This window comes from Ornithorhynchus anatinus, chromosome 8 (genome assembly GCF_004115215.2).
Source record: "Ornithorhynchus anatinus isolate Pmale09 chromosome 8, mOrnAna1.pri.v4, whole genome shotgun sequence".
Lineage (NCBI taxonomy): Eukaryota > Metazoa > Chordata > Mammalia > Monotremata > Ornithorhynchidae > Ornithorhynchus > Ornithorhynchus anatinus.
This window is the reverse complement of record NC_041735.1, coordinates 69,088,662-69,112,897: the sequence shown is the minus strand read 5'-3', so window position 1 is coordinate 69,112,897 and position 24,236 is coordinate 69,088,662. Positions and strand designations below refer to the sequence as shown.

Sequence of the window (24,236 nt, the reverse complement as noted above, 5' to 3'; positions counted from 1 at the left end):
TAAGCCCCCCTTTTCCTCAGCTCCCCCTCATCACCCCGACTCGCTCCCTTTGCTCTACCCCTTCTCCGCCCCACGACACTTGTGTATATATGTGCATATTGATAATTCTATTTATTTTTATTGATGATGTGTATATAACTCTACTTCTATTCATTTATAATGATGCTACTGATGCCTGTTTACTCGTTTCGATGTCTGTCTCCCCCCTTCTAGACCGCGAGCCCGCTGTGGGCAGGGACTGTCTCTATTTGTTGCTGAACCGTACTTCCCGAACGCTTAGTACAGCGCTCTGCACCCAGTAAGCGCTCAATAAATCCGAATGAATGAATGAATGGGCCTCAGTGTTCTCGTCTACAAAACGGGGATTCAATCCCTGTTCTCCTGCTCATAGCGTGAGTCCCGCGCGCGGAGCAGGGACTGGGTCCGGCCTGATTATCTTGAATCCACCCCAGGGGTCAGCACAGTGCTTGGCCCGCAGCCAGCGCTTAACAAAGAATGTAGTGATTATTACAGGCAACAGGCAGGTGAAGACGCCCAAGGCTCAAAGAGGGAGCTGTGGGCAGTGATATTTAATCCCTGGGTGTGGAAGCGGTGGAGCAGATGGTGGCTCGCTGACTGTAGAGACCGTCAGGTCCCGGAGGGCAGGGCTCTCCCCCAGGCGTTCAGTGCGGTGCCAAACACACCAGCTAGGCACTCAGTACATACACCCTCCACTTCTGGGAAGCAGCACGGCTTTAGTGGACAAAACCCGGGCCTGGCAGTCAAAAAGGACCTGCGTTCTAATTCCGGCTCCACCATCGGTCTCCTCTGTGACCTTGAGCAACTCACTTGACTTCTCTGGGCCTCAGCTACCTCATCTGTAAAATGGGAATTGAGACTGTGAAGCTCAAACACGGGGCAGGGACTGTGTCCAACCCAATTTGCTTGAATTCACCCCAACGCTTAATACAGTGCCTGGCACCTAGGAAGCACTTTTCACAAATAACATAATTACTGTGATTATTATTGAGTGCTATGTGACCTTGGGCAAGTCACTCAAATTCTCTGTGCCTCAGTGACCTCATCTGTAAAATGGGGATTCAGAGCGAGAGCCCCGGAGCTCACCTCCTCCAAGAGGCCTTCCCAGACTGAGCTTCCCCTTTTCCCTCTGCTGCCTCTCTGCCCCCCCCTTCACCTCCCCTCGGCTAAGCCCCCTTTCCCCCCTTTCCCTCTGCTCCTCCCCCTCTCGCTTCCCCTCCCCTCAGCACTCTGCTCATTTGTAGATACTATTTATTACCCTATTTATTTTATTAATGAGGTGTCCATCCCCTCGATTCTATTTATCGTGATTATGTTGTCTTGTTTTGGTCCGTCCGTCTCCCCCGATTAGACCGCGAGCCCGTCATCGGGCAGGGATTGTCTCTATCTGTTGCCGAATTGTCCATTCCAAGCGCTTAGTCCAGTGCCCTGCACCTAGTAAGCGCTCAAAAAATATTATTGAATGAATGAATGGGATGGGGACTGTATCCAACCTGATTAGCTTCTGCCTACCCCAGTGCTTAGAACAGTGTTTGGCACAAACCAAGTGCTTAACAAATACCATGATTATTATTCTCTGGGCCTCAGTTACCTCAGCTGTAAAATGTGAGCCCCACGTGGGACAGGGCCTGGGTCCAACCCGATTTGCTTGGATCCACTCCAGCGCTTAGTACAGTGCCTGGCCAGTAGTAAGTGCTTAAAAGATGCCATTATCTGCTCTTGGCAGCCTTTTTGCGGGGGGGAAGGGGGTGTGAGACAGAGTGTGCGTGTGTTTGTAGGTCTCCCCCTCAGGGTGCATTTTCAGCCCCCAGTAAGGGCACAAAGGGTCAGCGGGCGGGCCGATCCTGCCCCGCCGGCCAACGGTCAGCAGACCCGGGCATGCAGAAATCAAATCCACTCAGGGACGGGAGGGTGGGTGTCCGCCCACCGCCCCGGGGGATCGGGGTGGGGGACGTGGAGGAGACAGGACCGCTCGGGGGGGTGGAGACGGGGAGAAAACAGACCCCTTCTGTGGGCCGAGAGGGCGGTGACCTTTGACAGGTGAGGTGGACGGCAACCTCAGTCGCCTGGGTCAGAGGTCGGGGGAGACCTTTCTTTCCAGTTTCGGAGGGGCGGGGCCGAGGGGTAGGGACAGGGAAAGAGATCAAAAAGACCTTTGAAGGGAGATTATCTCTCCTGTCTTGGGTTCTGCTCCGTCTCTCCCTGCTCCCTCCAAGCAGCAGCTTCATTAAGAGGAGCCTGGCGGGCTTCTCCGGGTGGGGAGAAGCTTGGGGGATTGTTTTTAATAATAATGTTGGTATTTAAGCGCTTACTATGTGCCGAGCACTGTTCTAAGCGCTGGGGGAGATACAGGGTCATCAGGTTGTCCCGCATGAGGCTCGTAATCTGAATCCCCGTTTTACAGATGAGGTAACTGAGGCACAGAGAAGCAAAGTGACTTGTCCACAGTCACACAGCTGACAAGTGGCAGAGCCGGGATTCGAACCCATGATCTCGGACTCCCAAGCCCATGGTCTTTCCACTGAGCCACTTGTCCCTCGTGTCTTCCATCTGGGCAACTCAGGTGAGGGGCTGCGGATGGCAACGGGCCTGTTACTTCATCTGTAAAACGGGATGAAGACGGCGAGCTCCACGTGGGACAACCTGATGTGCTCGTATCTACCCCAGGGCTTAGAACAGTGCTTGGCACATAGTAAGCGCTTAACAAATGCCATCGTTATTATAATGATTATTATTATTAATGGTGGAAGAAGAGACGTCGAGGGGCTTCCTCTCCGGCGGGCCGGCGATGCTCGTTGTGGGCAGGGGATTTATGTATTTATGATTATATTGTACTCTCCCAAGCACGCAGTTGAGTGCTCTGCTCACAGTAAGCGCTCATTAAATACGATCGAATGAACGACCCCACGAGGCCCCTGCCCCACAACTTTCCACAATTTTCCTAGACCTCGGATGAGGGTGGAGGGTAAGAGGATTGGAGCGCGGCTGCCAGGAGAGGAAGGGGCGGAGAAGGGACAAAGTTGGCAGCTCCTAAATAAATAAGAATAATAATAATAATTGTGACACTTAAGCGCTTTCTTGGTGCCAGGCACTGTACTAAGACTGTAAGCCCGTCAAAGGGCAGGGACCGTCTCTATCTGTTACCGATTTGTACATTCCAAGCGCTTAGTATAGTGCTCTGCACACAGTAAGCGCTCAATAAATACTATTGAATGAATGAACGAATGCAGGGGTGGATTCCAGCAACTCGGGTTGGACACAGTCCCTGTCCGGGCTCACAGTAATAATAATAATAATAATAACTGTGGTAATTTTGTTAAGCACTTACTATGTGCCAGGCCCTGTACTAAGCACTAGGGGAGATACAAGATAATCAGATTGGACGCAGTCCCCATCCCACACGGGGCTTCACGGTAATAATAATAATAACTGCGGTAATTGTTAAGCGCTTACTATATACCTGGCACTGTACTAAGCACCGGGGTGGACACAAGCAAATGGGGCTGGACACCGTCCCTTGTCCCACGTGGGGCTCACAGTCTCAATCTCCATTTTCCAGATGAGGGAACTGAGGCCCAAGAAGCCAAGTGAGTGGCCCAAGGTCACAGAGCGGACGAGAGGCGGAGCGGAGATTAGAACCCACGACCTTCTGACTCCCAGGTCCGGGCTCTAGCCCCTCCACAGTGCCCCTGGCTGTCCCCACCCCCGGGCAGCCCCCTCCTCCCCGAACCCAGGGTGGACACTGACCTCGATAGAGGCCGAAGAATCCCTCGTAGCGCAGAACCTTCCGGAAGCAGTCGAAGCTGTTCTTGTACATGAGCTCGCCCACGAAGGAGCCGGTGGACCTCTGGTTCTGCATGCGGGTCTTCACCAGGTCGATGGGGTACACCGCCGTCGCCCCCACCGCTACGCGCCGACCCGGGCCCGGGAAATGACCACGCCGCCGCAGAGACCGCCAGAGACCACAGGAAGGAGAGAGAGAGAGAGAGACATGGTGAAGGAGCCGGAGACACCGAGGAATAGCGTCAAGGGACCCGGAGAAACGGCCAGAGAGCAGGAGCGGGCGGAGACAACAGGAGAGACGGGGAGACAGAGAGACACGGCGAAAGAGCCAGAGACATCGAGGAGTATTCATTCATTCATTCGATGGTATTTATCGAGCGCTTACCGCGTGCAGAGCCCTGGACTAAGCGCCTGGAAAGTACAATTCGGCAACAAATAGAGACAATCCCTGCCCACGACGGGCTCACAGTCTAGAAGGGGGGAGGCAGGGATTAAAAGTCAGGGACCCAGAGGAATGGTCAGAGACAAGAGGAGAGAGAGACACGAGGTGAAGGAGCCCAGAGACACCGAGAGGAGTACAGTCAGAGACCCAGTTAAACTGGCAGGGAGCAGGGGCGGACAGAGACAAGAGGAGAAAGAGACAGACAGAGAGAGAGAGAAAAACACACACAGTGAAGAAGCCGGAGACATGGAGAAAAGTACAGTCACAGAGCCGGTGAAACGGCCAGAGAGCAGGGATGGACAGAGACAAGGAGAGAGAGACACTGTGAAGGAGCCAGAGACAAAGAGAGAAGTACAGTCAGAGACTTGGCAAAACAGCCAGAGAGCAGGGATGGACAGAGACAAGGAAAGAGAGAAAGACACTGTGAAGGAACCAGAGACACAGAGAGAAGTAGAGTCATAGACTCGGCAAAACAGCCAGAGAGCAGGGATGGACAGCGACAAGGAGAGAGAGACACCGAGAAGGAGCCGGTGACACAGAGAGAAGTACAGTCAGAGACTCAGCGAAACAGCCAGAGAGCAGGGACGGACAGAGACAAGGAGAGAGAGACACCGTGAAGGAGCCAGAGACAAAGAGAGAAGAACAGTCAGAGACTCAGAGAAACAGCCAGAGAGCAGGGACGGACAGAGACAAGAGGAGAGAGAGAGAGAAAGAGACACAGTGAAGGAGCCAGAGACACAGAGAGAAGTAGAGTCACAGACTCGGCCAAACAGCCAGAGAGCAGGGATGGACAGAGACAAGGAAAGAGAGACACTGTGAAGGAGCCGGTGACACAGACAGAAGTACAGTCAGAGACCCAGCGAAACAGCCAGAGAACAGGGATTGACAGAGACAAGGAGAGAGAGACACTGTGAAGGAGCCAGATACAAGGAGAGAGGTACAGTCAGGGACTCAGCGAGAAAGCCAGAGAGCAGGGAGGGACAGAGACAATAGGAGAGAGAGAGAAAGAGACACTATGAAGGAGCCAGGGACACAGACAGAAGTAGAGTCACAGACTCGGCCAAACAGCCAGAGAGCAGGGATGGACAGAGACAAGGAGAGAGAGACACTGAAGGAGCCAGATACAAGGAGAGAAGTACAGTCAGGGACTCAGCGAGAAAGCCAGAGAGCACGGAGAGACAGAGACAATAGGAGAGAGAGAGAAAGAGACACTATGAGGGAGCCAGAGACACAGACAGAAGTAGAGTCACAGACTCGGACAAACAGCCAGAGAGCAGGGATGGACAGAGACAAGGAGAGAGAGACACCGTGAAGGAGCCGGTGACACAGACAGAAGTACAGTCAGAGACCCAGCGAAACAGCCAGAGAACAGGGATTGACAGAGACAAGGAGAGAGAGACACTGTGAAGGAGCCAGATACAAGGAGAGAGGTACAGTCAGGGACTCAGCGAGAAAGCCAGAGAGCAGGGACGGACAGAGACAATAGGAGAGAGAGAGAAAGAGACACTATGAAGGAGCCAGGGACACAGACAGAAGTAGAGTCACAGACTCGGCCAAACAGCCAGAGAGCAGGGATGGACAGAGACAAGGAGAGAGAGACATCGTGAAGGAGCCGGAGACAAAGAGAGAAGTACAGGCAGAGACTCAGAGAAACAGCCAGAGAGCAGGGACGGACAGAGTCAAGAGGAGAGAGAGAGAGAAAGAGACACAGTGAAGGAGCCAGAGACACAGAGAGAAGTAGAGTCACAGACTCGGCAAAACAGCCAGAGAGCAGGGACGGACAGAGCCAAGGAGAGAGAGACACCGTGAAGGAGCCGGTGACACAGAGAGAAGTACAGGCAGAGACTCAGCGAAACAGCCAGAGAGCAGGGAGGGACAGAGACAAGAGGAGAGAGAGAGAAAGAGACACTGTGAAGGAGTCAGAGACCCAGAGAGAAGTAGAGTCACAGACTCGGCCAAACAGAGAACAGGGGTGGACAGAGAGAGAGAGAGAGAGAGAGAGAGAGACATGGTTAAGGAGCCAGAGACAAAGAGAAAAGAACAGTCAGAGACTCGGAGAAACAGCCAGAGAGCAGGCAGGGATGGACAGAGACAAGAGGAGAGACACGGTGAAGGAGCCGGAGACAAAGAGAGAAGTACAGCCAGAGACTCAGCAAAAGAGCCAGAGAGCAGGGACGGACAGAGACAAGAGGAGAGAGAGACATGGTGAAGGAGCCAGAGACACCGAGCGAAGTCCACAGTCAGAGATATGACAAAATGGCCAGAGGAGGGACGAGCAGAGATGTGGGGAGACAAGAGTGAAGGAGCCAGAGATACTGAATAGTGAGAGACAAAGAGATGTAGGCTCACGGACTCGGCGAAACAGCCAGAAGCAGGATTGGACAGAGACGAGGGGAGAGACAGAGAGACAAGGTGAAGGAGCCAGAGACACGGAGAGTACGGTCAGACCCGTAAAACAGCCAGAGAACAGAGACAGACAGAGACGAGAGAGACACAGTGGGGGAGCCAGAGACACCGAGAGAAGTCCAGACTCAGAGATCCGGCAAAATGGCCAGAGGGCGGAGGCGGACAGAGACACCCAGAGAAGGAGCCAGAGACACCGAGAGAAATCCAGTCGGAAAAGGGGACAGCGGCGAAGAGACAGACACGTACATTCATTCATTCATTCATTCAACAGTATCTACTGAGTGCTTACTGTGTGCAGAGCACTGTACTGAGCACCTGGAAAGTACAATTCGGCAACAGATAGAGACAATCCCCGCCCAACAACGGGCTCACAGCCTAGAAGGGGCCAGACAGACATCGACAGCATCAAAATAGATAAACGGAATTGTAGATCTATATACATCATTAACAAAATAAATAGAATAATAAGTATATACAAATATAAATCAGTGCTGTGGGGCGGGGAGTGAGGGTAGAGCAGAGGGAGGGAGTCGGGGCGATGGAGAGGGAGAGCAGAGGACCGTAAGCCCGTCAAACGGCAGGGACCGTCTCTATCTGTTGCCGACTTGTTCGTTCCAAGCGCTTAGTACGGTGCTCTGCACGTAGTAAGCGCTCAATAAATAGTACTGAATGAAAGGAAAGGGGAGCGCTCAGTCTGGGAAGGCCTCCTGGAGGAGGTGAGCTCTCAGCAGGGCTCTGAAGGAGGGAAGAGCGTCAGTTTGGCGGATTCGAGGAGGGAGGGCGTTCCAGGCCAGAGGTAGGACAGCGTGGCTCAGTGGAAAGAGCCCGCGCTTGGGAGTCAGAGGTCATGGGTTCGAATCCCGGCTCCGCCCCTCGGCAGCCGTGGGGCTGTGGGCGAGTCACTTCACTTCTCGGTGCCTCGGGGACCTCATAGTGAGCGCTTAACAAATACCAACGTCATCATTATTATGAGGACGCGGGCCAGGGGTCGACGGCGGGACGGGCGGGGAACGAGGCCCAGTGAGGAGGTGAGCGGAGCCAGGGGAGCGGAGCGTGCGCGCGTGGACGGAGAAGGGAGGTGAGGTAGGAGGGGGCAAGGGGATGGACAGCTTCGAAGCCAAGAGTGAGGAGTTTCTGTTTGATTTTGAGGAGGTTTTTGAGGAGGGGGGTGACAGGCCCAGAGCCTTTCTGTAGAAAGAGAATCCGGGCAGCGGGGCGAAGGACACTGAGAGACACACAAAACCAGAGAGGCAGAGAGACGCAAAGAGGCAGCCCCGAAGCCCCGGGCCGGCCGGATGGGCCCCCCCCCCCCCGTGCCTCCCGGCCCCGTCGCCCCCCAACCACGGTCCCGGGGACCCCGACGGCTCACCTCCGGCGACGGAGCCCAGCGCGAATCTGTACGCCGACTCGGCCGCTTGGATCAGGACCGAACGCGGAGCGTCTCCCCGAGGCGGCGGCTGTGGGGGACGGGGGGCAAACGCAGAAGAGACGTCAGCGAGGCGCAGGCCCCGGGTTCGAAACCCACCGCCCGGTCGGGAGCGAGGCCTCGGAGGGGTCCGGAGACCCGGGCTCAAGACCCGGATCCGCCTCCGCCCGCTGCGTGACCTTGGGTGCATCCCTTCACCTCTCTAGGCTCCACAGGCCCCCGGCTCCTGCTGCCTTTCCACCCCCGCACCACCCACTCACCCACCCTACCCCACTACAGCTCTCCCCACCTTCGGGGTCTCTGAGAAACCATTTCCCTCCTCCTCCTCCTCCTAAGGGAGGTCTTCCCTGACTATCCCCCTCCTCTCTGACTTGGCCTTCCCATCAGTCTCTTCTCGCCCGGGCTTGGGAGTCAGAGGTCATGGGTTCAAATCCCGGCTCCGCCACCTGTCAGCTGTGTGACTGTGGGCGAGTCACTTCACTTCTCTGGGCCTCAGTGTCCTCATCTGTAAAAGGGGGATTAACTGTGAGCCTCACGTGGGACAATCTGATGACCCTGTATCTACCCCAGCGCTTAGAACGGTGCTCTGCACACGGTAAGCGCTTAACGCATACCAACATTGTTATTATTCTCGCTGCCCTAATAATGACAGTGGCATTTATTAAGCACTTACGATGTGTCCGGCACTGTGCCGAGAACTGGAGGGGGCTGGGGAGTATAAGAAAATCTGGTGGGACAGTCCTTATAATAATAATGTTGGTATCTGTTAAGCGCTTACTGTGTGCCCAGCACTGTTCTAAGCGCTGGGGGAGATACAGGGTCATCAGGTGGTCCCACGTGAGGCTCACAGTTAATCCCCCTTTTACAGATGAGGGAACCGAGGCCCAGAGAAGTGAGGTGACTCGCCCACAGTCACACAGCCGACGAGCGGCAGAGCCGGGATTCGCACTCCTGACCTCCGACTCCCAAGCCCGGGCTCTTTCCACCGAGCCACGCCGCCTACGTGAGGTGTCCCTACATGAGGCTCCCCACGTGGGACAACCTGATCACCTTGTATCCCCCGGCGCTTAGAACAGTGCTTTGCACATAGTAAGCCCTTACAGACCACAATTTATTTTTTTTTACTTTATTTTCCAGATAAGGTAACTGAGTTGCAGAGAAGCGAAGTGAGTTGCCCAGGGTCCCACGGCAGACAAATAGCGGAGCCAGGATTAGCACCCAGGTCCTTCTGATTCCCAGGCCCGGGCTCTAGCCACTAGACCATACCGCTTCTCTATTTGCCCAGCCCGCACACTTCACTCTCCTCTAATGCCAACCTTCTCACCGTGCCCCCATCTCATCTATCTGGCCACCGACCTCTCGCCCCCGTCCCGGAACGCCCTCCCTCTTCGTATCCATCGGACAATGACCGTCCCCCCCCCCCCACAAAGCTCATTAAAAATCCCACCTCCTCCAAGAGGCCTTCCCCGACTAAACCCTCATCTCCCCTCCTCCCTCGCCCTTCTGCGTCGTCCTTGTCCTCGGCTCTGTCTCCTCTAAACGTTTACTATTCCCCGCCCCCCCCCGCCCTCAGCCCCAAATCACTTAAGTCCATATCTTCAGTTACTTCGATGCCTGCCTCCCCTTCTAATAATAACGTTGGTATCTGTGAAGCGCTTACTGTGTGCCGAGCACGATTCTAAGCGCTGGGGTAGATACGGGGTCATCAGGTCGTCCCACGGGAGGCTCACAGTTAATCCCCACTTTACGGACGAGGTCACCGAGGCCCAGAGAAGCGAAGCGACTCGCCCCCAGTCACACAGCCGACAGGTGGCAGAGCCGGGAGTAGAACTCGTGACCTCTGACTCCGAAGCCCGGGCTCTTTCCGCTGAGCCCCGCCGCTTCCCCTAGACCGTCAGCTCCTTGTGGGCAGGGAGCAGGCCTTCCAACCTGAGTGGTCACCCGGACGCGGTCAACTGTCCGACCGATCGAGTTCCCAGGCCACTCGGGGGGTGTCTGGAGAAGACGCCGATCGATCATATCTGTTGGGCGCTTACCGTGCGCAGAACCCTCCGCTGAGCGCTTGGGAGAGAAGCAGTGTGGCCTAGTGGAGAGAGCCCAGGCCCGGGATTCAGAAGGACCTAGGTTCCGATCCCGTTTCCGCCACTCGCCTGCTGTGGCGAGTCACTTCACTTTTCTGGGCCTCAGCTCCCTCATCTGTAAAATGGGGATGGAGACTGTGAACCCCATGTGGGACAGGGACTGGGTTCAACCTGATTAGCTCGCGTCCACCCCAGCCCACCGTGTGCCTGACGCACAGTCAGCACTTACCAAACATCACAATTACTATTCTTCTTACGACAACGGAACGAGGGAACGGACACATTCCCTGCCCACCACGAGCTTAAAGTCTCGAGGGGGACAGGCTGAAAGCGGTGCGTTGTGGCGCTGGTCCACCCCTCCCCACCCCCACCCCACCCGGGGGAGCCTCCCGGAGCCCCAGGGTGTGGCCTAGGGTCCGAGCCGAGCCCCGGCGGGCAGCCGGTCCCGTGCCGGTCACCTGGGCACCACTGACAGAGTCTGGTTCCTACAGATCCGTGTCCTGCCCCTAGGGCAACTTTCTCTCTCTCTCCCTCTCTCTCCCCTCCCTCCCTCTTCTCCCTTCCCTCCTTCCATCCATCCCTCCCCTTCTCCCTCCCTCTCTCCTTCCCTTCATCTCTCTCCCTCCCTCTCTCCCTTCCTCCATCCCTCCCTTTCCCTCCTTCTGTGTCTCCCTCCCTTCCTCCCTCTCTCTCTCTCCCTCCCTCTCTGTCCTTTCCTCCATCCCTCCTTCCCGTCCTCTCTCTCCCTTTCTCCTACTCCTTCCCTTTCTCTCCCTCTCTCCTTCCCTTCCCTCCTTCCGTCCATCCCTCTGCTTCTCCCTCCCTCTCTCCTTCCCTTCTTCTCCCTTCCCTCCTTCTGTCTACCCTCCCTCTCTCCTTTCCTTCCTCTCCCTTCCCTCCTTCCGTCCAACCCTCTGCTTCTCCCTCCCTCTCTCCTTCCCTTCTTCTCCCTTCCCTCCTTCTGTTTACCCTCCCTCTCTCCTTTCCTTCCTCTCCCTTCCCTCCATCCCTCTCCTTCCCTTCCCTCCTTCAGTCCATCCCTCCCTTTCTCCCTCCCTCTCCCGTCCCTCCTTCCATCCATCCCTCCATTTCTCCCTCCCTCTCTCCTTCCCTTCTTCTCCCTTCCCTCCTTCCATCTCTCCCTTTCTCCCTCCCTCTCTCCTTCCATCCATCCCTCCCTTTCTCCCTCCTCCTCTCCTTCCCCTCCTCTCCTCCTTCCCTCTTTCTCCCTCCCTCCCTCCCTCCCTCCCTCCCTCCCTTCCCTCCCGCACAGCTCTGGCCCGCTCTGGGGGGGGGTCTCCCGTCATCCCTCCATTTGCGCGGAGGGTTCAGAAGAGTTAACGAGGGAAGCCCCATCCCTCCTTCCCTCCCTTCCTCCTTCCCTTTCTCCCTTCCTCTGCCATCCCCGGCTCCAGTTTCCCGCTCTTCCTCCTCCTCCTCCTCCCCTGCCAAGGATCAGGTCTCGGTGGGCCATAAAACGGAGCTGGACATTCTTCAGATTCCTTCCACGTTCCTGACCTGGGAGACGGGCGGGCAAGGCCGCGGACTAAACAAAAACCACCTCGTTCCCACACTGGGCAGAGCGCTCCGCCCCCGCTCCACCCGCACCGAGGCCGGCCGAGGGCAGAGCACTGCGCTACGCGTGCGGGGAGTAGGGCCGAAGCCAGACCCAGGTCCCCCGTGCGGGAGGAGCTCACAGCGGCGGGGGGTGAGGGGAGGATGGACGTTCGAGCGCTTAGTACGGTGCTCCGCAAAGAGCAAACGCTCAGGAGATACCCCCGAGTGATCGAGACGGATCGACCGAATACCCTAACGTGGCGAAGGGTTGGGCTCGGCGGTCGGTCGGGCCGTCGTATTTATCGAGCGCTTACCGAGTGCAGGGCACTGTACTAAGCGCCGGGGAGAGTCCGGTACGACACTGGCCCGCATCCCATTATACCTCCGTCTCATCTCTTGTATGGGCAGGGAGCATTTCTACTCGACCGTTTGACTGTCCTCCCCTCTGCACGCAGTAGGCGTTCGATAAGTACGGCTGATGGGTCGAACCCTTGCCCACCTCCTCCCCCTGGCCTGGAACCCCCTCCCCCTTGATTTAGGTCAGACCACTCAACCTTATTAAAATCGCCGCGTGGCTCAGTGGCAAGAGCCCGGGCTTGGGAGTCAGAGGACGTGGGTTCGAATCCCCGGCTCCGCCGCCGCCTGCTGCGTGACCTTGGGCGAGCCGCTTGACTTCTCTGGGCCTCGGTTCCCTCATCTGTCAACTGGGGACGAAGACTGCGAGCCCCACGTGGGACGACCTGACGGACCCTGTTTCTACCCCAGTGCTTAGGACGGTGCTGGGCACACAGTAAGCGCTTAACCGATACCGTCATTATTATTGTCCCCTCAGTTTCCTCTACTCCTCCCTTCTGTGTCGTTCTGGCACTTGGATCCTCTTAACAATAATATTACTGATGGCATTTAAGCACTTACTCTGCGCAGAGCGCTGTTCTAAGCGCCGGGGGAGATCCGAGGTCATCGGACCGTCCCACGTGGGGCTCACCGTTTTAATCCCCATTTTCCAGATGAGGTCTGCACTCAGTAAGCGCTCAATGAGTACGATCGGCTGAGCGACTGCCGAGCCCCACCCTTGGCGCACGTCAGGGTATGCGGTCGCTCCACCTCGGGGGTATTTACTGAGCGCTTACTCTTTGCAGAGCACTGTACTAAGCGCTCGTTCAGCCCTGCTCCCTCCATTATGTGTGCGAGAGCAAGGCCACACATCAGACAAGCGGCGGCGGCGGGATTAGAACCCACAACCTCTGACTCCCAAGCCCGGGCTCTTGCCACTAGGCCACGCTGCTTCTCTAGATGAAGACTGGGAGCCTCACGTGGGACGACCTGATGACCCTGTATCTAGCCCAGCGCTTACCACAGTGCTCTGCACATAGTAAGCGCTTAACAAATACCAACATTATTATTATTATTATTATAGTAAGCGCTTAATAGATACCACAAGTGTTATTCTTAAATGATACTAATAATTCATTTTAATGTCCGTCTGCCCCTACAGATTGTAAGCTCTGTAGGCAGGAATTGGGTTTTCCAGCTCTCTTACACTGTACTCTCCCAAGCATGTAGTAAAGTTCAGTGCCGTTCAGCGCTTAGAACAGTGCTTTGCACATCATCATCATAATAATGATAGTAATGATGTTGGTATTTGTTAAGCGCTTACTACGTGCAGAGCACTGCTCTAAGCGCTGGGGTAGACACCAGGGAATCAGGTCCCCCCACGTGGGGCTCACGGTCTTCATCCCCATCTTCCAGATGAGGGAACCGAGGCCCCGAGAAGTGAAGTGACTCGCCCACGGTCACCCAGCTGACAAGTGGCGGAGCCGGGATTCGAACCCGTGACCTCCGCCTCCAAAGCCCGGGCTCTTTCCACGGAGCCACGCTGCTTCTCTCACAGTAAGCGCTTAGCGAGTCCCACCATTTATTATTTCTTATCAAAGGGCTCTACGCGTAATCGCCGCTCGTGCATTCGTTCAATCGTATTTACTGAGCGCTTGGTGTGTGCAGAGCTCAAGTACTACTGGTTGACTGGGGTTGGGAATAAAGCTGAGCTTCCTAGAGCAGTGGGGGGGATGGCAGGATCAGCTAGCAGTCAATCGTACCCACTTATTGAGCACTTACTGTGTGCGGAGCACTGTACTAAACGCTTAGGAGAGTCCAATGTAATAATGATAATGTCGGTATTTGTTAAGCGCTTACTATGCGCCGAGCACTGTTTTGAAGTGCTGCGGTAATAATAATAATAATGTTGGCATCTGTTAAGGGCTTACTACGTGCAGAGCACTGTTCTAAGCGCTGGGGGAGAAACAGGGTCATCAGGTCGTCCCACGTGAGGCTCACAGTCTTCATCCCCATTTTACAGATGAGGTAACCGAGGTCCAGAGCAGTGAAGCGACTTGCCCCCAGTCACCCAGCTGCCAAGTGGCAGAGCCGGCATTCGAACCCCTGACCTCTGACTCCCAAGCCCGGGCTCTTGCCACCGAGCTGCTTCTCTAGATCCAGGGTCATCAGGTTGTCCCACGTGGGGCTCCCAGTCTTCATCCCCATTGGACAGATGAGGTCACTGAGGCGCCGAGAAAGGAAGTGACTTGCCCACAGTCACACCCAGCTGCCAAGCGGCAGAGCCGGCATTCGAACCCGTGACCCCGGACTCCCAAGCCCATGCCCTTTCCACTAAGCCATGCTGCAAGATAAGAGAGTCGGTAGACACGGTCCCTGTCCCCAGGAGTTTCCGGTCTAGGGATGAACTGGGGAAGTTAATCATAATAACTGTATTTGTTAATCACTCATAATAATAATAACGTCGGTATTTGTTAGGCGCTTCCTATGTGCCGAGCACCGTTCTAAGCGCTGGGGGAGATACGGGGTCATCGGGTCGTCCCACGCGAGGCTCGCAGTTAATCCCCATTCTGCAGATGAGGGAACTGAGGGACAGAGAAGCGAAGTGACTCGCCCACAGTCCCACAGCTGCCAAGTGGCAGAGCCGGGATTCGAACCCCTGACCTAATAATGATAATAATAATGTTGGCGTTTGTTAAGCGCTTACTATGTGCCGAGCACTGTTCTAAGCGCCGGGGTAGACATAGGGGAATCAGGTCGTCCCACGTGGGGCTCACAGTCTTGATCCCCATTTTCCAGATGAGGGAACTGAGGCACAGAGAAGTGAAGTGACTCGCCCACAGTCACACAGCCGACAAGTGGCAGAGCTGGGATTCGAACTCATGAGCCCTGACTCCAAAGCCCGTGCTCTTTCCACCGAGCCACGCTGTTTCTCACGACGGGTCAGGCACTGTTCTAAGCGCTGGGGTAGATACCGGCTGATGGGGTTGGACCCAGTCCCCGTCCCACACGGGCCTCGGCGTCACGGTCCCCATTTTCCAGACGAGGGAACGGAGGCCCTGGGAAGTGAAGTGACTGGCTCAAGGTCACCCGGCAGACAGGGCCCGGGCTCTAACCACCAGGCCACGGTGGGGAGGGAGCCCCTGGCCGAGGAGGACGGCCTGGGCCTGGGGGGGGGGGGGGGGGCAGGAGGAGGGGAGGGGGCCGCGGGGTCCTACCTGTCTCCGGGCCTCGGGGCCGAGGCCGGAGGGGGCGGCCGGCATCTGCGGGGGAGCGATCCTGTCGATGTCGGCGAGCGTCACGCAGCTGCGGGGCGACAACCGGCGTCGGTCAACCCAACGATCCTGCTCACTGAGCGCCTACGTGCCCGGCGCCGGAGGAAACACCCGGGACAGTAGAATACGATAATAATAATAACGTTGTGGGGGTTGGGAGGAATCCCCAGGCCCTTGGGGGCTCCCCACAGCATTCATTCATTCATCCAATAGTATTTATGGAGCGCTTCCTATGCGCAGAGCACCGTACTAAGCGCCTGGGACGAACAAGTCGGCAACAGATAGAGACGGTCCCTGCCGTCCGACGGGCTTACGGTCCGATCGGGGGAGACGGACGGACGAGAACGATGGCGATCTGTAATTTAATCATTCGTACTAACGTTGGTATTGATTAAGCGCTTACTACGGGCAGAGCACTGTTCTAATAAGAATAATAACGTCGGTCTCTGTTAAGCGCTTACTATGTGCCGAGCACTGTCCTGAGCGCCGGGGTAGACACAGGGGAATCAGGTCGTCCCACGTGGGGCTCACAGCCTGCATCCCCATTTTCCAGTTGAGGGAACTGAGGCACCGAGGAGTGAAGTCACACAGCTGACACGTGGCCGGGCCGGGATTCGAACCCATGACCGCGGACTCCAAAGCCCGGGCTCTTTCCACTGAGCCCCGCCGCTTCTCTCCACTGAGCCATGCTGCTTCTCTGCTTCTAAGCGCTGGGGGAGACACAGGGGTCATCGGGTCGTCCCACGTGAGGCTCACGGTTAATCCCCATTTGCCAGAGGAGGGAACCGAGGCCCAGGGAAGTGAAGCGACTCGCCCACGGTCGCCCGGCCGACGGGTGGCGGGGCCGGGAGTCGAACCCGCGACCTCTGCCTCCGAAGCCCGGGCTCTTTCCACCGAGCCACGCCGCTTCCCTCGGTGGATACGGTCCCTGGCCTTGGGTCTGTCCCAGGGCGTCGAACAGCGTTCGGCACACCGTAAGAGCTTGATAAACACCATTCCTAATAAGAGTAATGACGGCGCGAGTTAAGCGCTTACTATTCATTCAATAGTATTTATTGGGCGCTTACCAGGTGCAGAGCACTGTACTAAGCGCCTGGAAGGGACAAATCGGCAACAGGCAGAGACGGTCCCTGCCCTTCGACGGGCTCACGGTCTATCCGGGGGAGACGGACGGACGGACGGGAACAATAGCAATAGATAGCTCACTATGTGCCCGGCACCGTTCTAAGCGCTGGGGGAGACACAGAGTCATCGGGTGGTCCCACGTGGGGCTCCCAATCTTCACCCCCATTTTCCAGATGAGGTCAGTGAGGCCCAGAGAAGTGAAGTGACCCGGCCAAAGTCTCCCAGCTGACAAGCGGCGGAGCCGGGATCAGAACCCGCGCCCTCTGACTCCCAGGCCCGGGCTCGTGCCATTAACAAAGTTGAGAAGCGGCGTGGACCGGTGAGGAGAGCCGGGTCTTGGCAGTCGGAAGGACTTAGTGGAAAAAGCCCGGGCTCGGGAGTCAGAGGTCGCGGGTTCTAATCCCGACTCCGCCGCTCGTCAGCTGGGTGACTGGGTGGGCGAGTCCCTTCCCTTCTCTGGGCCTCAGTTCCCGCATCTGGAAAATGGGGATGAACTGTGAGCCTTGCGTCTCCCCCGGCGCTTAGAACAGTGCTCGGCCCAGAGTAAGCGCTTAACGGACGCCGACATTATTATTATTATTATTAATCCCTGCTCCGCCGCTTGTCCACTTTGCGACCTGGGGACGAGTCACAACCTCTCCGCGCCTCGGTTTCCTCATCTATAAAGTGGGGATTAAGACCGTGAGCCCCACGTGGGACAGGGACTGTGTCCAATCTGATTATCTTGAATCTAATAATAATAATAATGATGTTGGTATTTGTTAAGCGCTTACTAGGTGCCGAGCACCGTTCTAAGCGCTGGGGGGGACAGAGGGGAATCAGGTCGTCCCACGGGGGGCTCACGGTCTTAATCCCCATTTTACAGATGAGGTCACTGAGGCCCAGAGAAGTTAAGTGACTCGCCCAAAGTCACCCAGCTGACGAGTGGCCGAGCCGGGATTCGAACTCATGACCTCTGACTCCAAAGCCCGTGCTCTTTCCACTGAGCCACGCTGCTTCTCTAATCTGCCCCAGTGCTTAGGACAGTGGCTGGCATTCATTCAGCCAAACCTATTGAGCGCTCACTGTGCGCAGAGCACTGTTCTAAGCGCTGGGGAGACGGCAGCAGAACCAAGTAAGAGACACATTCCCTGCCCACAACAAGCTTACAGTCCGGAGGGGGAGACAGGCATTAATATGGGAAGCAGCGAGGCTCAGCGGAAGGAGCCCGGGCTTGGGAGTCGGAGGTCATGGGTTCGAATCCCGGCTCTGCCGCTTGTCAGCTGTGTGGCCGTGGGCGGGTCACTTCACTCCTCGGTGCCTCGGTGACCTCCTCTGTCAAACGGGGATGAAGACCATGAGCCTCAGGCGGGACGACCCGATGACCCCGTATCTCCCCCAGCGCTCAGGACGGTGCTCGGCACATAGTGAGCGCTTAACAGATACCGACATTATTATTATTGTTACAAATAATTAAATTACAGATGCGCTGTGGGGAGCCCCCAAGGGCTGGGGATTCCGCCCACCCCAATCCCACCCTTCGGCATCCGCGCACCTCTGTGCCTCAGTTCCCTCATCTGTAAAATGGGGATGAAGACCGTGAGCCTCACGTGGGACCACCTGATGACCCTGGATCTCCCCCGGCGCTTAGAACGGCGCTCGGCACAGAGTAAGCGCTTAACGAAAAACAAATACCAACATTATTACGCACCTCACCCTCCCCCAGCCTCTCACCCTCCCCCAGCCTCTCACCCTCCGTGGGGCAGATAACGATAACAAATAACCACTGCGGTATTTGTTAAGCGCTTACTATGTGCCGAGCACTGCGTTAAAGTGCTTGGGGTATAACAAGCCGATCGGGGGGGATCGCAGTCCCTGTCCCACCCAGTGGCTAGAGCCCAGGCCTGGGAGTCAGAAGGACCTGGGTTCTAATTCTAGCTCCACCACTTGTCTGCTGGGTGATCCCGAGCAAGTTAATGATTACGATGGTATCTGTTAAGCGCCTACTATGTGCCAAGCACCGTTCTAAGCGCTGGGGGGGGGGGGGATACAAGGTGACCGGGCTGTCCCCCGTGGGGCTCGCGGTCTTCATCCCCATTTGACAGATGAGGGAACTGAGGCCCAGAGAAGTGAAGCGACTTGCCCAAAGCCACCCCGCTGACAAGCGGCGGAGCCGGGATTAGAACCCATGACCTCCGACTCCCGAGCCCGGGCTCCTTCCACCGAGCCACGCTGAGCAAGTTGTTTCTCTTCCCTGAGCCTCAGTTACCTCATCTGTTAAATGGGGATTAAGACTGGGACTGTGTCCAACCCGATGACCTTGCATCTCCCCCAGCGCTCAGTACAGTACCGGGGACATAGTAAGCGCTTAACAAACACCATTAAAAAAACGTTGCACTCAGTCTAAGACAAAGGGAGGACAGGTAGTGAACTCCCATTATACAGAGGAGACTCGGAGAAAAGAGGTGACTCCCCCAGAGTCACCCAGCAGGCAAATGGGGGACCTGGGATTAATAATGATAATGCTGGTATCTGCTAAGCGCTTCCTATGTGCCGAGCACCGTTCTAAGCGCTGGGGGAGATACGAGGTCATCGGGTTGTCCCGTGTGGGGCTGACAGTCTTCACCCCCCTTTTCCAGATGAGGGAACTGAGGCCCAGAGAATACTAATAATCACGTTGGTGTTTGTTAAGCGCTTACTCTGTGCTGAGCACTGTTCTAAGCGCTTGGGGGGGGGGGGGGGAATACAAGGTGATCAGGTTGTCCCGCTCACAGTCTTAATCCCCATCCGACGGGATCTGAGGCTCAGAGAAGTGACTTGCCCACGGTCACCCGGCTGACAGGGGGCGGAGGCGGGATTAGAACCCAGGTCCCCCCGCCCCGGGGCTCTAACCGCTGGACGGCGCCGCCTCCCGACGGGGCCGCGGGCGCGGCGGGCCTTACCCCCGGGGCTCGTGCAGGTCCGCCAACTGAAACAGGATGTCCACTTCCATGGGCGTCACCTGGCCGAACCTCTGGGCGGTCAGGAGGAAGTCCTCTGCGGGGGGGGGGTGGGCCCGGGGCGTCAGCCGGGGAGCGGGACCCCCCGGCCCCACCCCACCCCCCACCCCCCCGCCCCGGGCCGGCCCCGCCCGCCCCAAGCCGCCCCGCGTCCCACCGGGCATTCCGGAGGCAGAAAGCCGGGGGGGGGGGGGGGGGGGGGGGGGGCCCCGGCGGGACGCCCCGTGGGTTCCTCCTCAGAGTTGGACTGGTCTGAGCCCTCCTGCCTCATTCCATCATCCATTCCGTCGTATTTAATAATAACGTTGGTATTTATTGAGCGCTTACTATGTGCAGAGCACTTGATTTGGCGCTGGGAATGGACAAGTCGGCAACAGATAGAGACGGTCCCCGCCGTTCGACGGGCTCACCGTCTCATCGGGACGGACGGACGAGAACGACGGCGATAAACAGAGGCAAGCGCTGGGGTGGACACAGGGGAATCGGGTTGTCCCGCGTGGGCTCCCAGTCTTCATCCCCATTTTCCAGATGGGGGAACCGAGGCACAGAGAAGTGAAGTGACCCGCCCACGGTCACCCGGCTGACAAGGGGCGGGGCCGGGATTCGAACCCCTGACCTCCGACTCCCAAGCCCGGGCTCTTTCCGCCGAGCCCCGCCGCTTCCCGACCTTCCAGGAAGCCCCCTACCCCTCCCTCTCAGCTTGAGGGTCCCAGAGCCAACCACCGCTCTCCCCTGCCGGTCATTCGATCCGATTTATTGAGCGCCTACGGCGTGCAGGGCACTGAACTAAGCGCTGGGGCGAGCGCGACAGAACAACCTAACAGACTCATTCCCATCCCACGGTGAGCCTATGGTCTATAGGGAGAGACGGACGTTAACAGAAATGAAGAAAGGAATAATAATAAGAATGTTGGTATTTGTCCAGCGCTCGCTCTGGGCCGAGCACCGTTCTAAGCGCTGGGGGAGATACGGGGTCATCGGGTCGTCCCGCGCGAGGCTCGCGGTTAATCCCCACTTTCCAGATGAGGGAACCGAGGCCCAGAGAAGCGAAGGGACTCGCCCACGGTCACCCGGCTGACGGGTGGCAGAGCCGGGAGTCGAACCCGTGACCTCGGACTCCCGAGCCCGGGCTCCTTCCGCTGAGCCGCGCTGCTTCCCATAACCGATGTAATCTCCCACCCACCTACCCCGCGGCTTTCCGGAATCCGGATCCCCGAACCCGGACCCCCGTCTTCCTCCCGCCTCCCCCCGCTCCCTCCGGCCGTCTCCCCGGGGGCCGGGACCCCCGTCCTTCCCCGGGTCGGTGCCGACCCAGGAGCTCCGCGCCCCGAGGGGACGTCCCGCCCCCCCGCTCGGCCGACCCTCGCCCCCGACCCCCGGCCCGCCGACCTTTGGTGACTTGCGCGTCCTTCCCGAGGCCGGCCACGGTGCCGTAGACCTTCCGGACCACCTCCATGTTGTTCAGCAGGGAGTTGAAGGCTTTGAAATAGGAAAAGCTGACCGGGCGGGACGGGGACCCTCCGGCGGCCTGAGGACGGACGGACGGACGGAGGCCGGGTGAGGCCCTGCCCTCTTCCGAGGGAAACGTTCTCGCGAAACGTTTTTCAGGGTGGACGTGGGGGCGGTCGATCGTATTGCTTCAGCGCTTCTCATTCATTCATTCATTCAACGGTATTTACGGAGCGCCTACTAGGCGCAGAGCCCCGGACCGAGCGCTCGGAGCGGACGAGGCGGCGGCAGGTAGAGACGGTCCCCGCCGTCCGACGGGCTCCCGGTCCGATCGGGGGAGACGGACGGACGAGAACGACGGGGACGGACAGAGTCGAGGGGGAGGACGTCGCGTAAAAACGATGGCGGCCGAATGGAATCGAGGCGATGTACGTCCCATTAACAGAATAAAGAGGGTGATGAATAAATAGGGTGATAGGGCGCTTACCGTCCTCCCCCTCTCCCTTCCCCCCGGCGCCGTGCTCGTCCGCTCACTCGTATATATTTTTATTACCCTATTTATTTTGTCAATGAGGTGTACGCCCCCTCGATTCTATTTATCGTTTCTGTTTTAACGAGATGTCCATCCCCTCGATTCTCTTTATCGCTACCGTTTCTGTCCGTCCGTCCGTCCCCCGATTAGACCGGGAGCCCGTCGGTGGGCAGGGACGGTCGCTATCCGTTGCCGATTTGTCCATTCCAAGCGCTTAGGACGGTGCTCTGCACAGAGGAAGCGCTCAATGAATGCGATCGAATGAATGAATGAAATACAGGGTCCATCAGGTTGTCCCACGGTGCCAGGCACTGTTACAGTCGATTAGACCGTGCGCCCATCGGTGGGCAGGGATTGTCTCTATCTGTGGCCGATCTGTCCATTCCAAGCGCTTAGTCCAGTGCTCTGCCCAGAGTGAGCGCTCAATAAATACTATCGAGCGAATGAATGAATGACTAAACGCTTGGGAGAGTCCAATTCAACAATATAACAGTTCCCATTCTCCCCGCCCACGACGAGCTCGCGGGCTAGAGGGGGAGGGACGCATTAATAGAAATAAATAGATGACGGAGGTAGACAGAAGGGAGAAGTGATAATCACGCTGGTTATTTGTTAAGCGCTTACTACGTGCAGAGCACTGTTCTAAGCGCTGGGGTAGATGCAGGGTCGTCGGGTCGTCCCACGTGAGGCTCACAGTTAATCCCCATTTTACAGACGAGGTAAATGAGGCACAGGGAAGGGAAGTGACTCGCCCACAGTCCCACGGCGGCCAAGGGGCAGAGCCGGGAGTCGAACCCATGACCCCCGACTCCGAAGCCCAGGCTCCTTCCACTGAGCCACGCTGCTTCTCCGTGGCGTGGCGTGGTGAGAAGCAGCGTGGCGTAGTGGCTAGAGCCCGGGCCCGGGAGTCGGAAGGTCACGGGTTCTAATCCCGACTCCGCCACGTGTCAGCTGTAGGGCCTCGGGCAAGTCACTTCACCTCTCCGGACCTCAGTGCCCTCATCTGGAAAATGGGGACCGAGACTACGAGTCCCATACAGGACAGGGATCGTGTCCGACCCGACCGGGCTGTATCCACTCCAGTGCTTCCTTCGGGGCCCGGCACAGAGTAAGTGCTTAAAAAAATACCACGATCATTATGATTACGATTATTATTATAAATGCTATGGGGCCGGGGCGGGGGGGGGAGGGGGGATGTATAAAGGGAGCAAATCAGGGCGACGCAGAAGGGAGCGGGAGAAGAGGAAAGGAGGGCTTAGGGAAGGCTCCTTATTCATTCAATGGTATTTATTGAGCGCTTACTATGTGCGGAGCACTGGACTAAGCGCTTGGAATGGACAATTCGCAACAGCCAGAGACCATCCCCGCCCGACGAGGGGCTCGCGGCCTAGAGGAGGGGTCGGCGTGAGGAAGGGGAGGGAGATCCGCCCAGAGGCCGCCCTCGTTCCCCCCCCCCCCCGTCCCCTGGCAGCGGGCACAGGGCGGCCCACGGTCGAGCCGGCCCCGGGGCGGACGGGCCTCGCCGCCCCGACTCACCGCGACCAGTCGCTCCTCGACGAACGGCGTGAGGACGTGGGGGCGGACGGTCACCATGATGTCCCGGAAGTCCAGGGCCGTGACCCTCCCCGCGCGAGCGCCGTCCCGCTGGACGAACGCCTGCTTGGCGTGTTCGAGCTGGATCTCCTGTGGGCGGCGGGAGGGGCCCGTCTTGGGGGAGGAACTCGAGATTCTAGTCTCGGCCCTCCCCCCGGTCCCGCTGGATGACCTGGGGCGGGTCCCTTGCCCTCTCCGGACCTCAGTCTCCTCGTCCTCAAAACGGGGATAACGTCCGGGCTCGCCCTCTCGGCCCGGGAGCGGCGGGCGGGACGGCGTCCCATCTGATTAGCCGCTATCTACCGCGGCGCACTCAATCAAGACCGCCGGCTTTAACGGGGGACTCGAACCCGGGTCCGAGCCCCGGCCTCCCCGCCACCCACCAGTAAGAACTGGATGAACTCAGCGTAGGACAGGGGTCGCTTCCCGTCTTTTCCGAAGTGCAGCCGCACAAACTCCGAGTCCCAGTTGAAGGGGATGTGCCGGTGAGCCGCGGTCTGCCCCAACACCTGCTTCACGTCCTCTGGGACGGACGGATGACGGACGGATGACGGACGGATGACGGGAGAGAGAGGAAGGGAGAGAAAAAGGGGGCGGGGAGGCGGGGAGAACTTCACTCTGACGCTCAATCAGTCGGTCGTGCGACTCGCCCGAAGTCACGCAGCCGACGGGCGGCGGCGGCATTAGAACCCGCCACCTCTGACTCCCCGGCCCGGGCTCCTTCCGCTAAGCCACACGGTGCGACTTATCGATCGCCGACGTTAGACGTTGGGGAAGCGGCGTGGCTCAGTGGAAAGAGGCCGGGCGGGGGAGTCAGAGGTCGTGAGTTCGAATCCCGGCCCCGCCACTCGTCAACTGTGCGACTGTGGGCGAGTCGCTTCACTTCTCTGGGCCTCAGTTCCCTCACCTGTAAGACGGGGATTAACCGTGAGCCTCGCGCGGGACGACCCGATGACCCCGTATCTCCCCCAGCGCTTAGAACGGTGCTCGGCACATAGTGAGCGCTTAACGAATACCATAATTATTATTATTATTGACCGCCCCAGGCCCCGGGGGCGATCCGGGGGCGGGGGGGGGCGTAGGACGTCCTCCATCTGCCCCTGGGGGCTGGGGCTGGCAGAGACCCCCCCGATGGTAGGTGAGGGTCTTCCTGTCCTGCCCTGGGTTGGGGAGGGGGTCAGCCCGCCCTCACCCCGAGAAGCAGCGTGGCCTACGAGATGCGCAGAGCACTGTTCTAA

The 24,236-nt window shown here is 57.8% G+C and overlaps 1 protein-coding gene across 1 annotated transcript in view; it reads right to left on the bottom strand.

The window, feature by feature from the left end:
• The window catches only part of SLC25A13 (solute carrier family 25 member 13), a 72,585-nt gene that overhangs the window by 28,451 nt on the left and 19,898 nt on the right, over positions 1-24,236 (bottom strand). The window contains exons 5-11 of the mRNA XM_029071136.2: positions 23,382-23,521; positions 22,942-23,088; positions 20,814-20,952; positions 19,368-19,461; positions 15,265-15,352; positions 8,019-8,106; positions 3,766-3,924 (exon numbers count right to left, since the gene is read on the bottom strand). Coding sequence (XP_028926969.1) covers positions 3,766-3,924; positions 8,019-8,106; positions 15,265-15,352; positions 19,368-19,461; positions 20,814-20,952; positions 22,942-23,088; positions 23,382-23,521 — 855 coding nt within the window. The remainder of the gene's footprint in view (positions 1-3,765; positions 3,925-8,018; positions 8,107-15,264; positions 15,353-19,367; positions 19,462-20,813; positions 20,953-22,941; positions 23,089-23,381; positions 23,522-24,236) is intronic.